At 33.3% G+C, this 17,057-nt stretch overlaps 3 protein-coding genes across 4 annotated transcripts; 1 reads left to right on the top strand and 2 right to left on the bottom strand.

The window, feature by feature from the left end:
* Positions 1–1,094: 1,094 nt before the first annotated feature.
* Positions 1,095–2,397, bottom strand: LOC106669750 (ELMO domain-containing protein 2). Its single transcript, XM_014399444.2, has one exon. The coding sequence runs from the start codon at positions 2,225–2,227 to the stop codon at positions 1,283–1,285; it is 945 nt and encodes a 314-aa protein (XP_014254930.1). The 5' UTR covers positions 2,228–2,397; the 3' UTR covers positions 1,095–1,282.
* A 1,132-nt stretch (positions 2,398–3,529) lies between these two features.
* Positions 3,530–9,728, bottom strand: LOC106669734 (uncharacterized protein C05D11.1-like). 2 transcript variants are annotated; one of them, XR_001340978.2, is made up of 18 exons: positions 9,201–9,728; positions 9,007–9,147; positions 7,696–7,796; positions 7,426–7,632; positions 7,253–7,372; positions 6,907–7,067; positions 6,741–6,840; positions 6,423–6,686; positions 6,112–6,366; positions 5,659–5,826; positions 5,362–5,598; positions 5,102–5,282; positions 4,803–5,046; positions 4,573–4,747; positions 4,381–4,518; positions 3,981–4,137; positions 3,772–3,924; positions 3,530–3,700 (listed from the first exon to the last, which is right to left on the bottom strand). XR_001340978.2 is itself a non-coding variant. In XM_014399416.2 (18 exons), exons 1-18 carry the CDS (start codon positions 9,508–9,510, stop codon positions 3,640–3,642), a joined length of 3,177 nt encoding a protein of 1,058 aa, XP_014254902.1. In that variant the 5' UTR covers positions 9,511–9,727; the 3' UTR covers positions 3,530–3,639. The 2 variants fall into 2 exon arrangements, 1 of the variants encoding a protein (XP_014254902.1); XM_014399416.2 differs by having other exon boundaries at positions 3,981–4,141; positions 9,201–9,727.
* Positions 9,729–11,642: 1,914 nt separating this feature from the next.
* On the top strand, positions 11,643–14,977 carry LOC106669760 (sorting nexin-4-like). Its single transcript, XM_014399457.2, has 11 exons — positions 11,643–11,907; positions 12,063–12,169; positions 12,225–12,441; positions 12,502–12,607; positions 13,731–13,840; positions 13,893–14,030; positions 14,092–14,177; positions 14,237–14,361; positions 14,424–14,553; positions 14,633–14,747; positions 14,807–14,977. Exons 1-11 carry the CDS (start codon positions 11,848–11,850, stop codon positions 14,861–14,863), a joined length of 1,251 nt encoding a protein of 416 aa, XP_014254943.1. The 5' UTR covers positions 11,643–11,847; the 3' UTR covers positions 14,864–14,977.
* Positions 14,978–17,057: the final 2,080 nt, after the last annotated feature.

Here is a 17,057-nt window from a genome sequence, read left to right as displayed (position 1 = left end):
TTGAGTGTGAATTTAAATTTTGTCCATTCCTCGAGGCAAAATCCATTTATCATTGCTAGCAGGCATGAACCTGAATGGCAAAAAAAAAAAAAAAATTTGGATCCTTGATTGTCTCAATAACTAGATTTGACTACTGAAGATGGCCAGATACGTCTGAAAGACAAAATAGGATACACATTAAAAACAAATTTAAGGAGAAAAAAAGATGTAAAACTGTTGGGAATGATTTTATTTGAAGAACCTGACAAAATAAATGAGCAATATTCATCACCTAGGCACTATTTTATTTTATTTTTTAAATCACAACTTTATTGCAAGGCTCACATGTGTTTATATTCACCGCCTTAAATTAACTAAAAGAGTAAGAGATCAATGAGAAAGGAACTCAACAGATCAAAAATGGTAGTTTATTCAACCTTCATACTTCGTTGGTTATCCTATCACAAAACTAAGTGAAAACATATTACGCATATTAAATTCAAAACTCAAAAAATGATACCAAATTGTCTCTTTTGAAAAATTTATGTATAACGCATTGCTTATCAACTGGTCTGTGCGGTTTTTCTAGATTATGGTGAATTACATTTGATTTTTTAATAAATTACAGAATTTAATAACTAATTGAATATAGCTAATTTACAATAATTAAATCCACCATCCATTTTTTTTTCACATTTCAACCTATAGTTCAAACTATTGAGCCAATGTGAGAAAATATTTTTTTTAAAGCTTTCAAGCACCCAACCCTGCACTCAATTATTTCAAATAATTTACATAAAAACTAATAAGTGAGTCTAAATAAAAGATAATTTATACAACAAATGAAAATTATGTTTGTTTCTTTATCTTTACCAAAATTATCAAAAAGATTGGTATTTGTACAAAAGGAGTTAGAAAACACAATAAAATATTGTAATAAAAAGAAAAAGTTGAATTTACAAAAACGAGTTGTTTCTAATTAAAAGTGAATTGTTTTAAAAACTTCATCTTAGACGAAATGTATTCTAACATTAAAAAATTGCACACAAATTTAAATATTGGATATGTTTTACTTAAATATTTAAATAAGTGGCACAAAAATTACAAAAAGAAAATAGTCTTAGATAAGATATATTGGTAAATAGATTGAACACAAAGTCTGCATTGAGCTCAGTGAGAATAAAGTCTCAGTGCAGAAGAAGTAGAAACAAATTATCACATTATAGTAATATATGGTATTTTTAAATACAACAGAAAAAAAACAAAAAACGTTAATTGCACTTGAGTAGACGGTACAGCTACGCTAAACCGTGTTGACGACAAAGTTTATGTTGAAAGTTGTCATCGGGTTCTCCAGAAGACGTCTTATGCTTTCCTCGAACTGATCCTTAATGAAGCTGAACTGCATAACGTCCTGAGGCTTTGCCTCGATCCAGAATCTGTCGAACTCGTAGAATAAGTAGCAGTAAAACTGATGGAACACCCTCATCGACGGCATCGACTTGGCAATGTTGTATATGTGCGTTTTAGCCGCTCCGTCTTTCAATATGTGGTATGCAAGACTGGTGAGGTTGATCCCTACTATGGCGAAGGCGTAGCCATACTTGGGGTGAAGGGAGTGTAACAAGACGTGCTTTGCAGCGTTGGAATATTCTTCGGCGAAGAACAGCAGGTTTTCCAGTCCGAGGAGGCCCATGCCTCTGAAGTCGGTCTTCGGATCGTCACCTTGGAAACCAATGTCTTGCCATTGTTTTGTTATCCTGGCTTCGAGAGGGGTCTCCGGGCAAAGGGCCGTCCAAAGCCGTTGCAGTTTCTCCTCGTGTTCTGGGCAAGACGAGTCGTATTGGGTGAGCCTGAGCTCTTCGACTTCCGCGTAGAGTTGTTTGTAGCCCCATATATGCTCCAAACACCTTGTAAATGATTTGACGAACTGCCTGTGCACGTCAGGGTTGATCTTCTTGACTATGATCACAGTCTTCACTGAACGTTCCAGGATCAGTTTCTGGTTACGACCCCCCAACTGCCTGTTCGCCGCTGAATCGTTCAGCACTTTGATCATGTTTTTGATGTGCTCGGACTTGGATGAGAAGAGGGAGAATTCGACGGCCGACGACCTCGGACAGCCGACCTGCTTGCCGTAGCATATCCTCTGCAGCTCGCATAGTTTCGTCGTCTTCCGGAGCACCCACTTGATCAACGAGCGGATGTGCCAGTAGAAAACGAAGTACAAACCGCTCAGGTTGAACATCTTCTACGTCCGACTGGTAGGCACTGGCATCTTTTATGCTCCCACGTCCATCGCCACACGGTTTCCCTGTCAGAAAATTCGTACTTTCAATAATGAACTGTGTACATTCGGTAGTTTACACCGAACGGTACGAGCTTCCTTTTCGAAGGAGGAGATTTGACTGTTATCCACTAAGTGCGTGTCCTCACGTAATGTCGTACATTACGTAACAGTGAAATCCTTTAAAATTCCCCTTGAACATATTCCTAATTCTATTAACTAGTCTACAAAGTATAATCCAAAGACAATTTCTATAAATTTCCAAATATTATGTTATTCAAATATTGTAAATGTTCTCTCATTTTATTAAAAGATAATTTTATAATCTTCTGATTGAGTTGTCAAGAATGAGGTAGTTTAGAAAAACACCTTTTTCATTTTTTTGCCGATGTTTCGACCTTTATTCGGGTCATCTTCAGAGTGTTAAGATTGTGCTATTCTTGTAGCGTCAAATTGATTTTGAGTGAAAGTGTTGACTTATTTATTACTTTTGTTGGTTCATGTTAGCAAACATTTCCATGTGGGTTTTTTAACAAAAAAATTAAGTAAATTACTTATTCACATTTATTTTGGTTGTTACAGGAATTTGCCATCATCATCTTATAATTCAATTAGTTTTATAATTTACTAATATCCATATTGCATTTCAAACAGGATGTCCTGAACGATGATAATGACATCCACTGCTGCCATGGAAGTCCTGAATATACCGTGACTACAAATCTTAATCCAATGGTAGGTCACAATTCCTGTTTGACCTATTACCCGACCTATACCCGACCTGACCTGTCGGGACAGGCTCCAATAGCCTATTTGCATAACTAGGTACAACTAAAGCTTCAGGGGAGCTTTAGGCAGATGGGGTTCTGGGGATGCCTGTTGATGCAATGTCCCCTAAATTCAGATTTGAGAAAAAATTCAAAAGCAGACTGGTAAAAAGGGAATCAACCATATCTGGCATTAGATGGCTCCAAAATTCAATATGAGTCAGGAGCTAGTATTTACAGAAATAAACCAACTGGAATTCATATAAGGCTTGGGCGATATACCACTGTCTTATAAGTTGAGAATTCGTGAGAAGCGGTCAAGAATGAGGAAGTTTAGAAAAACACCTTCTTCATCGCTCCTCTCTAATCCAACAAATTATTAAACCACCAGCCACTAAAAAAAACAAAAACAAAAAACACTAATCCTAATCCTAATACCAACAGAAATATATAAATAAAAATGAATAAAATACTTTAATAAAACAAAATTAAATTAAAGTTTACATAATGTGTGTACTCTGTAGTATATTTATAATTAATGTATATACAAGCGATGCCATTCTTCAGACAGTTTTTTTAATCTTTTTTTCTTTTTCAACAATCAATTCAATAAACTCTTTTCAGAAATTCCTCTACAGTATTGAACAACTTTAACACGGTACCCCACCTGAAATTGGAAACATTTTTCATATAGATGTACACTAACATACCAAATATTAAAATAAATAAATTAAATACTCATAAAACTGAGCTGCAATAGATTCGTAATCATTAACATCACTTAGGATCACAATGCGAGATTTAGTAAAATCAAATAGAGAGGTCAGATACTTTTCAGCCACTATGATAATATCGTTTTTTGTCACATCCATTATATCATTGATCAACTTCCTGGAAAAATGTATAAAATATGTTGTCCAAGTTTGTTTTATTATCAGTATGAGTACTTTTTGTAATCCACAGGCCTGCCGGTCAAATAGCTGACAATAGAATCTAAGCTGACCTCTTTAATATCGCTTTCTGGGCTTATCTTTCGTACGACGGCAAAGTTTATAGCATCCACTACCAAGTCCTCTGACCAAGGATAATCACGTTTTGCACACTCTTCCTTAAAATGCCAAAGACAATGATTTAATCACGTTTATACACTTTTTTATAATTTATTTATTTTTTTAATGGCCTTATGAACTTGCATATTAGCCAGAGTATGATTGTGTTGATTGTTTCATCATACACTGAGAGGCAAAAAAAGTGGCCATTTTTTATGGTACATGTAATTTTGCCTTACAACATTCTGAAATGGAGTAATGTACACAGGCCTAAACCATATTTTGATATGTTACTTACACAGGTTTTTTTACAAAATTTGAGAACTTCAGCAATACTGTTGACATTGTTCAATAAGAAATATATTTTTCCATGCTCAGGACATGCCTCAATTTCCAATGTCCCTCCATATTCCAAGATTGTATTATAAAACGGTCCCTGCAATAACAAAATGAAAACAAAATTTAACAATTTTTTAAATTTCTCTTTTACCTCAGGCTGCATAAGGTATTCAAGGCAAACAATCAAGGCTGGCAAATCGTTGCATGTGAAATCTGAAAAGCAGGGTGAACACAGACAAGCAAATGTTGTTCCTTTCCCTTCTAATACAACACACGAATCATAAAGATTCTCTTTAAGGAGTGTCAATTCATGATTCAATTTACACCTAAAATGATAACTTTTTGAAATTTTGAAAAGGTTCATAATCGGATAATCCGTACAAATATTTATTTGCGTTGATGTTGTTTGGAAGGAAGTTCTGCCAGACTCCTGCCGGGTCGAGGTAATTTGTTGCAAGCATTTCCATGTTGACAACCATGTGTAAGCGAATTGAGTCATCCAGGAAGGCCTGTTTTACGGTTTCCAGCTCTGTAATTATGTCTTCAGGGGTTTCGTCCAAAAATGACAATGTCTCGAATAGAAACTTAACTTGTAAGTTTGTATTTGAGGCCCAGTAGTTGCTGTCTGTTGGAAAATGGTAGACTAGTTTTTGTTCCATGTGTTGAATATTCAGACTCACTTCTTTCATGCGTCATCCCATTCATCAACTGCAATACGATGTCTCTACTGTTGTTTAATTTTGCAACTGCCTCTTCTAGTAGATAATTAACAACTGTTTTGAGGCGGTCAGCAGTAAAGAAAGTGTTAAACAGTGTGTCCTTCAACCACATTATTCCTTTGTAGTATTTTTCAAAATCTACCTGTAATTTAAAAACATAATGACATTTTTTAAAACAACTCCCAAAAAATATTGTATTTGGTCTAGTGTATAAAAATTACCGTAACAGAGACGCAAGCAAAATGCGAGGGATATCCACAAGAAAAAAACCCAGAAGGCTTGCAGCCCAGTGAACATGTTAGCGAGATAAGATCTTCCTGTCTTTCTTGAAAAATTTGTTCTAGGGGAATAGCCGTTCCATTTCTCATTATTGCGGACTGGATCAAACTTTCCAACAAAAGTGGCAAATAAGCACGCATTCCCAGCTCAAGTTTTCTCGTGTCAATCAGAGCATAAATCTACAATGTACCGCTGCTACTAATATTGTCAAAAGATACATGATTAAACCTGCATTTTACAGTTATGAAATGTGTGTAAATATCCGTGATTTGCATGTTGAGGGGGACTTTATCAAAGTTGAACCTTGGGTGTGTCTTTTCTTCTAAACCGTAATGGTTCAAAGGATAATAATTTTCTGGCTTCTGCCATGTCTTGAGGCTATTGAAGATTTCTCTTGGTATTTTTACCTATGAGTAAATTAATAGTGTTATTTAAGTTAATAATATGGATAATAATAAATCATAAATTTATTACATTATAAAGTAATCTTTTTAATAAAATGTAAAATATGAATATCATTGTTATAATGTATTTTTTATTCAAAATATAGTGCTGATGATGGGTATAAATTCCCAAAACATCCAAAAAAATGTAAATAAGTAAAGTATTTATTGTTTTATATAGTAAAATCACATGAAATATTTTCTAACATAAAGTAATCAATTTAAATTAAATTAAAAGATAATGCTCACATTGTTGTCCTCAGCTGCAGCAATGAAATATCTTTTAAATCTAACAAGTCCATCTAGTCCTTGTTTCTTTACTCTGTCTTTTATTGAATCAACTTTTATGTTTGTTTGTTTTATCACCTCGGAATAACTTGGTTGTGCCACAATACAAACGCACTTTCTCAGAACGAAAAATTTGTTTAGCAAAGTAATCCAGAATTTCATTGGTAATTTAATTATATGTTCCAGGAGGGGTAAGAAATCAACTCTCACTTTAAACTAAAAAAGAATAAGTGTTGAACCATTTTTATTTAAAAGCGTTGTTAAGAACCTACATCATATTCATTTTTGCCGTAAATCTGGTAATTGATCATAGTGGAAACAAAGAAATCCAGAGACTTTTTTTCAAGCGCTATAATTGTTTCTTTTCTAATGGTCTTTAAAGTAGCCCCAATCGGTGTAAAAGCTTCTGGTGTTTTAGTTAATGATTTTAGTATATCTACCACTTTATCTTTTACACGGTTCATATATGATTTTGGCACACCACTGAAAGTGATGGCGACAAGAGAGTCTATATACATTTCCACCCGGTAAGTAATCTGAAAATTTGACTTCTGAAAAACTGGTTTTTATGGAAGGATTGTTTCACATACTGAAGTAGCCCATGGTTTGGAAATTTTCAAAAATTCTTGAACAAGGGGGCTATCATTAGATTCTGTCAAGAACCTAAACATCATATCACAAGCAAGAATCCTAGCAAAGAAAAAGATCAAGTGATTTATTCTTTTGTAAAAAATAAAAATTTTAAAGTAAACTTACTTTGGATAATCACGGACAATATTAGGCCCCCGCCATGCCATGGTGATTGTCGCTGTAACATCTTCACTTGAAGGATATTTAACATAACTCATAAAATGGTCTTCAAGAGGTAAAGGGGGAATTGCAGATTGCCACGGCCTGTGAAAATGACTTCTGTGACCCTAAAATGTAAAAGGAAGACATTTAAAAATACAACATTTCTGTGTTAATTATAAATTTTAAAAAAATTCATTAATTTAGATAAATAGGGTTTGGAATAATGAAATCTTTAAATAATAATGTTAGTCGCAACATTTCCAAAGTATTTCTCCATAAATAATATTCATATAATTTGTGTAATTTGTACCTTGTTAATAATTTTTCTCTCTACAGATTCCAAACAGTTTAGCACTTTTTGCAATTGAGAACCAACAACAATAATAAAACAATTTTCCGGCCTGTACGATTTACTGTGAAATCTTCTTACCTGAAAAGGTCAAGGGATAAAATGTAATCATAACAAAAAAATATATAAATTACTTTCTCGTTGGATGCGCTTGTTCGTATGTTCTGCATTTTGCCATAAGGAGAAAAACGGTAGTCGGTGTTGGCATAGACCAAATTCATCACCTCCCTCAGGATGATCTCATTTTTGGAAGACTCCAAGGCATCCAGACTTTGTGCGACATGTCCCGCATCCCTCCCATATTCATCAATGTGATAGATGTCTGTGATATAATTAGTTTTCTGTTGGATAGAACGATAATAAAATGTTATTTAAAATCAGAAATATATTTAAAAATCCAGTACTTTTAGTGTTGGAAATAACAGATGGTCCATAAAAATTGGTAGCATGTTAAAGAAACCACATTCTGATGCTGATGTGTATGTGTAGCATGTGTAGTTGACAGCTAAAATAAAAATAAATTAAAAAATTAGACAAAAGATTTTTATACAAATATTTTTCTTACAAGAAGTAAGATCACCATCACTAGGCACAAAAACTATATAACTTGTCCTTGACCACTATTATTCTTGCTAGTTTTGTTAGGTTATTTGGCATGTCATCATCTTGAATAATTGGTCTGATTTAATGTATACTTTTTATAATAATTATAAGTTTGTAAAATGTGAAGAGGCATAAGGCAAGATGAAACATATCAACCACTCAAGATGATGCTAAACCATATCTAGCAGACAAAATCACCAAGAATACACATATTGGAATGATCAGGAGAGATCAGTGAGGGATGAGACTTCACAATATTTTAATCTATCATCCCAAAACGCAATTTGGAGCTGTGAGATGCGCACAAATACAGTACAAGCTCAAATCTGCATGTATTCACATACTTCCCGCAGTACACTGGCAATTCCAACTTTTGTAATTTACCATAAATTACCAGCAGACCTTGAGAGTTGGGTGTTGGCAGTGCAGGGTAAGACTTCGATCTTATCCATCCAGCTTGAGTTTGGTCTCCAGGAGCTTTTCCTACTAACAGTTAGGTCATTTCAACCCCCAACTTAATCTCTCATTCACACACTTACTCACTCTTAAATAAATCCTTTCCTATTTACATACCATTCACTCAGTTAGGATGGTGGACTTCTCCAAATTCCTCTGTCACCCATTTTACCTATTATATAACTAACCTAATTGAAGGTCGATGTGGCATTTAATATTTCTCCATTGACCTCCAGTGCACATTCATGCTGATAAATTCATTCACTCTGAACACACACTAGGGTGAAAGAGCGAGAACAGGTGGATCAAAGACAATACTAGCTCGAGACTTTTATACTAGATTAGCTCCATCACCGTTTACATGTATTATATAACTAACCTAATTGAAGTACAATGGGGTATTCAATATTCTGCCATCTACCCTCTCACATCACCCATTCACGCTAATAAATACATTCACTCCCAACACATGCTCGAGACATAAAACTAGCAGTTCTCAATTTATTAGTTTATGACAAGGCTTTAATAAATCTAGTATAATAAAGTTGGCGATTAATAAAAATTTAAAAAAAAATTAATTTATATAGTCATATTCTATTTAATATTATAGAAACATATGTTAAAATGTGAAATTTTCAGTTAGTGTTAAATTTTACCTGTCCATGAATTGAAGGCCGTAACATGACAATTTTTGGCAATATTATTAATGACATGTCTATATGGATAATCTTCGCTTCCTAGGAACACTAAGTTCCTTACAATTTCTGGTAAGCCGTCATCACCTAAGCTTTCAGTAGCTAAAAAAAAAATACCTTAATTGATGTCAAGGCAAGAAAACAAGAGTACTCACCAAAAGACACATAAGCAGAAACCATGGGACCGACCATCTCACTGACGACCACCGTCAGGCCAGTCTTGGTGGACCGGTAGACATTGACAGGAAGAGAGCAGTTGAAATAATTGGACAAGATCAATTTGAAATTTTTCACTTGCTTAGGGGGCAAGGGCTTATAGTTGATCCTGCACGTGCTTTTCTTCCGCTTGGAAACAGCGGTCAGCTTTTCCGTTAATTCATACTCATCCGCTGAGTCCTCCTGTTGAGAACATTCCTGCTGGTTGAGTTGCTTGTAACTCATCGAACTATTATCCTGGAACATCATGCTTATATGATTTTTTCATTTACACCATTTGTGATTCCAGAGAATTGAAAGTTTCTTTTCAGTGGGAAGAAGATGGCTGAAACGCCTGGTGTGTCAACAAAAATTTACTCAAATTTTTTTAAAAACGCAAAAGAAAGTGTTTCAAACAAGTATTGTTCACATGTGGCAACAAAATTCAAATAAAAATGTTTAAAATCTGACATATTTATCACTAAAATAGTTAATAAATGTAAATCTATGTTTTAAGACTTTTTTGTAATTCCACCACGAGAAAATTTATTTTTAAAAGTTCAAACAATAGCTAAGCTTTTGTTAAAGGTTGTATGTTATAAATAGAAGTATTTTTCAAAAGAGGAATGATGTAATGTAAAATTTATTCTGTAAAATAATAATTAAAAAAGAAAAAGATCTGACTTTATTTATCTAATAAATAAGGAGTAATTGTAACACAGAAATTGGCTTGTTACTGGAATCAGCCTTTTTTTTAATTGTAATGATAGACATGTGCTTATTGGTCAAGGATTGCAGACCAACAATCACCACCAACTTTAATGTTGCATGTTGCAAAGTAATATGTAAATAGCAGTTTTTAAAATTATTTGTGCTGTTTTAGACAAATATGGTTTAATGAACAAAAAGTATTATTTTTTACAATGAAATTATTAAAAAAAAAAAAATGTTTGAAAGAAACATGAAAAGGAATGAATGGTAAAATATGTGTTTTGCAAAAATGTAATGCAAATGTTCAATTATATGAATATTTCTATGGTGTGGCAGGTATTTACTGTTAATTAAATCAATTTGATTTACTGATTGCTGATTTATATCTATACTATCTTATCTATCATAAATGTATATCTATATAATCATATATAACTATATCTTTCTTATCTACAAATCTGCACATGCATGTACATACATTCATAAATGTACAGAGTTGAACCTAACACTTCTAGGAGTCTGCAAGCAATTCAGCTTTGTAATTTACATTAATTTATTGGCAGTTCTCAAAATTACCCCATACTGGGACCAGACCTTGGTCTTATCCATCCTGCAGGTTCGGCTCCAGGGGCTACCAACAGCTAGGCCATTTCAACTCCCAACAGAATCAGCCTCCAAATCCAAACACATTCACACTCTCATCACTCTTGAACACATTCTTTCTTATTTACATGCCATTCACTCTCTTGGGGGTGTTGGAGTATTTGACATTCCTCCATCACCCTCCACATAACTAACCTATGCAAATGGTTCCGCCATAGGCCCTCTCACACTATTTGCTCTCACATTCATGTTAATAATCAATTAACTCAGTCTCACTAATAATAATAATAATGATTAATAATTCAGTCTCAACAAAAATAAAGAAACATTAGATAAAATATCTATAAAGTACTATGTACAGTAAAACAGTCTGTTTTCACTAACAATGTGAACAAGGACCCTGCCTTCCCCAAGGACAATTCTCATATCGGGTGTCATTCCTACACGCTCTCTATATAGAGCCAAAGAGTTTCCGGCACCCTTCAATTAAGCGGTACCCACTGAGCAACCTTTCTCTACATGCTAGCCATGTACATGCAGGCTTTGGCCCAAAAGTAAATGTCCATGTGTCAACCTTGATGGACTTCTTAATCGGGTGAGGATGTCCTTTCTTCTAAGAATCAAATACTCCAAGGGCTACCTATTGACAGGGCTCTGATGAAAAAAAAATCATAATCCAAATGATTTTAATAATTAAAGGCTATTAGTCACATAAAAAAATCTAATTTATTGTCCTGTCTAATCTTTACATTTTTGTTTTGAAAAATTATGTTAATAGGAAAGATAATAGTGGAATGAGTGTGTTGTTCAATCTTTTTTACACACACTATGAGTAGAAATTATATTAATGTTGTAATTATGTTTATATTGGAATAGGATATGAAAAATATTTCCATATTTAATAGTAAATGTACTGCTCATGCCGAGGTGCACGCCTCATGTCAAGATTGTCAGAAAACAAATTTTTTTACAAAAGTTTTTTTTCTTAACTAGATATTTTCTAATAGGTTTTCGAAAACAATCGCACTGTAGTTTGGACTTTGTCCAATACAAGCTTTAAAAAGTTGTTCCTTTTATTTATAGCTTTTTTTTAAATATTAGGATGACTGTGAAGTCACAAAGTTGACGTGTCAGAACATTGAATTGTAAAGGGATAGATTGGTGACAACTGACAACAGACACTGAATCTGACAACGACCGGTTGGGCGTTGTTACTTGTTTACGGAGTGTACGGTACGGTTATATGCGAGGCCCACTTATTATTTTCCATCTGGGTTCTCAACCTCCTGGAATATGGCAGAATTATGTGGCGAGGGAGAAAATAAGAAGCAAGAAACGGACGTCAATTTGATCGTAAGAGAAAGCTAAATAATCCATATATAATCATAATTTACCCATTATGTAATATAAGCAGTATTAAAATAATTGTCACTGAAAGTGTCAAGGTTTAGCAAGAAAACCATTGACGTTGTCTAATATTTTCTACCTTTTTTCCCATCCAAATATAGGATTGCTTATTGAATCATATGGAGATTAGTGTTTCGGAATCAGAGAAGCGTGCTACATCTGCGTTAAATATCAGGGAGTGCTATATCGTATACCTAATCAAGACGAGGTAGATTATTTTAAGAAAAAGAGTATATTGGTTTTCTAATTTTAATTTTCAACAGGATTACACAGAATGGCTGGAACCTTACTGAGCATGGCCTAGGACAGATATGGAGAAGGTATTCTGAGTTTGAACAGCTTCGATATTATCTGTCCAACACATACCCTTGGGCTGTGATCCCACCTCTTCCTGAGAAGAAGCATTCCTTTCCTGTTCATACGCTGCCAACCGACTCTTTCAATCCAGACTTCATCGATCGAAGGCGTGTCGGCTTGGAGGTACTTATAAGGTATGTTTTTTAAACACCGTTCTATTCACATAAATATTATTCTTTTTAGAATTTTCTTCACCGTGTTGCACAACACCCGACGATCTCGAGAGACCCCATGTTCCTGATATTTCTCCAGCAAGAAGAAGGCTGGAAAAATAGCATGAAAGACATAGGTATTGAAACGTTCAGCATGCCAACCTTTTATAGACCTATAGGCAATAGTTATCTTAATAGTTTAAAATACAGTCATACCCTGCTTAATGTGTGTACTATGTTCCTCGGCAATTACCATAAAACAAAATCAAAGCGTTTTTTTCCTTTTGTTTTAACTGACCAATTCTGGCTGAAGGTCGTGGGTTCGAATCCTGCCTGTGACACAAATTTTTCATTTCGATTTAATTGAATACATGCATAATTAAGAATAACAATAAAAATGTGTGGTGTTTAGTGACCGTTACTTGATGATTTTTTGGAGGTCATGAGATGCTATCTGGTGTGATGTAGGTTTAGAAAAACATTTGCTTTATCGTGCCAAAATTTCGATCTTTATCGAGATCATCAGCCCTGAAGATGATCTCAATAAAGATTGAAACGTTGGCACGATAAACAAAATGTTTTTCTAAAACCTACTTCACACTAGACTGCATCTTACGACCTCCAAATAATTAATAAAAAAATAATAAAAGTTGGTATTAACCTAGAATCACACCTGTGGATCATACATCCTGCTAATGTAGTACAATCGTTAAGAAAATGTGTTTCTAAATTAAGCCGTGATGTGCTTACAACAATAAACGGGGAGTTGAAATGATAAGTTTGTGGCATGGGTGATTGAAGTAATGGTACGAATCCTGCCTGTGACAGAAATTGTTTATTTAAAAAAAAAATTATGTATAATTAATTGAATACAAAACATTTAGCTCTAACTATCTTGTATTATAAGTTTAAAAAACAAACTAAGATTTATTTATTTAATTTTTTTATAGTAAACATACTTTTTTTTACGTATAAGATTCATTGAAATATAGATTATGTGCATATTATATTTATTTTAATTTTAAAAAAATACATAAACCTGAATGAGCACCCTTAATAAAGGCAAAAACACTTATTTCTTGTGTGTTTAGAGGGGTTTCACTATAACACATTATTTTTGATGTAGACATTTATTTGTTTTATGTGAAAGTAAGAATGCTCATTTTTGCATCAGTATCTAGATTTCCATTTTATCTTTCTAATACTTTTATAACAAATATATTATTACAAATAAAAACAACAGGTGAACTATATTGCCAGGATACATGCGGCTGGCCGAGGAAAAAATCAAAACGCTCAACGCTATAGTCAGGACTAAAGAAGTCGACCCTGACTTTGAACAAATAAGGCGCTACAGCGATGGAATTCAAGTGAGTAGCGATTTTTAACAAATCTGATTCCATTGTAAAATTCTTGGTCTAGGGAGTGTTGAGCAGTGTGCTGAGAATCCGCTCAAGGGCTGCGTTAAAACGGTTCAACATTTACAAGTGGCATGCCGGCTACGGTAAAGTATTCAGCGAATGGAGCGCTATCGAAAAAGAGATGGGCGATGGCTTGCAAGTAAGAAATTACAAATTAAAAGTACACAGATACATTTACTTTTAATTTTCTTACCTGTTAGCAAGCTGGACATTATTTCGACTCAGTAGCATCTGGAAGTGAGTCATTTTTAGAAGATGAAGAACTCATAATGGACCAATTAAAAGAGTCAGTCATTGCCATTTTTAGATTGTTTAATTAAATTTAACACATTTCAAATATTATAGGTACCTGCTTTTTGCTTCATCACTCGGTGACGTGTGTAACAAAAGAGCAATGTTACAGTTAGAAATAGAAAAGTTGCATGATCTGATTAAAGCCAAGACTTCAGAAAAAGAAAAGATTACTCAAGGTATTTCTATTAAAATCCTTTATATACAAAAAAAAAGTAAAATAATTTAACATTATTTAAAGGAAAATATGGAATGCTATCTCGTCTTCTTGGTTCACCTGAAAAAGAAGATAAAGACCGCAAAATAGCACAAATTGATCAGAAAATTGCAGCAACCCAGGAGAAAATCGCACAATCTGAAAGAGCTTTAGAGTAATTCAACATAAGATTTATTAAATTCTATAGAGACATTTTTTAAATAAATATATAATAATAAATACTTCTTTTAAAGTGAATTCAAGCAAAAAGCACTTTCTGACTTTGAAAACTTTAAAAAGACAAAGGAAAAAGATCTGAAGGATACGCTAGAAGTGTATATTAAACATGAAATCAAAATGGCCAAGAAGGTAATGATTGACAGTACAAAACTTGAATGATGTATTTAAGGAATGGTTTTCTTTTACAGGGAATGCAAGCTTGGAAAAATATACAAAACTGCATCGATAGTATTTCGACATCATAACATAAATGTTTGGACTTATGGATGATAAATTTTGTACAAATGTAATATAACGGTGCCAACTTGTTTAATATTATGAACTATTTATTTATCAACAATTTTCATACACTTATAAAATGTTTTGTTGTTTTGCTTTAAAAATTCCAACATAAATGTATATATGACTATTTTTTATGCGAATAAAATATAATGTGATATTGATTCTCAAATTTAATTATATGTCTATATTTGATTTTTTAAATTGTATTCCCTTACATGAAATGTGAAAAATAAAAATAACAATATTTGGAAAGGGTGAAAGAGTAAAATATTCTCGTTTAAGGCTATTTAAAGGATAAAAGAGACTAGGGCATCTGACTTGTAATTACCATGCTACCAGTTCTGGGTTTGAATCTTGGCAGAGCCCAGGGCTTTCTAATTGATAATGGTATAGAAAATGGTAAAATGGTTTGATACCTCGTTTGGGTCAGGTAACGGGTATTTGGACTACATTCAGTATGACCAAGATTGTTTATGAATAATAGCATTTAAGGGTTGTTCTCTTTCCTAAGGCCCAACAATTTAAGAAAACACATTTCAAGAAATCATTTTGGCCATAGCCGATTTAGTCTGAGTTGTGGTATAAGTACAGTTTGGCGTAGGCGAGATACCAAGAGACCCCAGCTCTGAAGATGGCTGAAATGTTCTGAGAGAACAAACCAGTGAAGATGGCAGACCAAAATGATCAGAAACGATTTAACAAATCGCAGAACCCATGAATAAACCTTGCACTTAAGGAAAAATCACCTGCACCAAAATTAGTCTTCAATTAACAAAACGATTGTCTCTATAAACAAAAGTTTAGTACTTATTTTAGTGATATTTTTGTTTTTGATATTATATTTAATACTGTGTACTCCATTGTTTTTATGTGCCTTTTCTTCTTTTTCCCAAGTCATAACTGGAACAAATAGTTTATAGCATTTTAAAAAAATTATAAATATTTTTAATCCATACATGTTTAATAGTCATAATTAACCATATTATTTTTCATGGACTTGCTTTTATGACGGCTATGTATATGAATTAATATGTTTAATAAAGTTATGGAATAATTAAGTTATAAAAAAGTATGTACTACCAAGTTCACAGCAACTTCATTATTCTTCACTCTCTATAAAAATTAACAATTTGTAATAATTTTTAATGTGTTTAACTGTATGATAAGGAGTAATAGTAATTCCAATTAATTATTATTTTTATCTAAGATTTTTGGTTGAGATGAAAATTAGTGACACTAGTGGGATTCGAACCCATGACCTTCGGCTCAATACGCCGCTGCTCTAACCACTTCGATCCCCTCAGACACCAACTCCCCATGGCCACTTCATAAGTTGCTGAGACTCAAATCCTGATTACACATTTGAAAATATAGCAGAAAGATAGAAGTCACGATAGCTCAACTGGTTAGAGCAGCGAATTGATACTGCTAATTAAATTTTATGTGCCTTACTGAGAGGAGGACAAAATACAAAATACAACATTGTAAACTACTCTTCATTATATTGACTATAAAAATTAACAATTTATAATAAATAATAATTTTTTAAAGTAGGCCGTTTGATGAGGAAATATTAATGTTTTTGTAAACATTTATTAATGAAATGTTAAGCCCTGTAGAGAATAGGTCAAGGCTATGATATCTGCAACATAGTCATCAATATTCATCAGTACATAAATTATGTGATAGCCTGTAGTTTATTCAAACTGTGCTTATTCATTCCTCAACAGTAATTGATTTTGCTAAAATGTTTGTTGTCATTATTTGTACAAAACTTGGCCCTTCGAGTTATTGAACTGTGAGAACTTTGACCATAACATTAGTCACTTAATGGATTTTTAATAGATGGGTATACCCTATGATGTTGCTCTATTTGCTTGTTTGGTTTTTTTCTCTAGATAATTTCTGAAATTGAATATTTTTCAATTTGACTGAATGTTTTGTTAGGTTTTGAGTCATATAAATTAAAAAGGAAAACCTTTTTCGCTTTGTAGGTACAAGATTTCTTAGAAATGATCCTTTCTTTCTTGTATAATTTTTGGTGTGTCCAATGAATTTTTTCCAATGTTTTTCGCGTTGTCGCAATGGGAAAAGAATGGCAGAAGAGGAAGTTTGACGACAAATCGTTATTGATTGTTTGCAGATGGTCAACAAATT

This window comes from Cimex lectularius, unplaced genomic scaffold (assembly GCF_000648675.2).
Source record: "Cimex lectularius strain Harlan isolate CLEC.00 unplaced genomic scaffold, Clec_2.1 scaffold8, whole genome shotgun sequence".
In the NCBI taxonomy this organism is placed as follows: domain Eukaryota; kingdom Metazoa; phylum Arthropoda; class Insecta; order Hemiptera; family Cimicidae; genus Cimex; species Cimex lectularius.
Note: the sequence above shows the minus strand (reverse complement) of the source record. Positions and strands in the feature narration are given on the sequence as shown.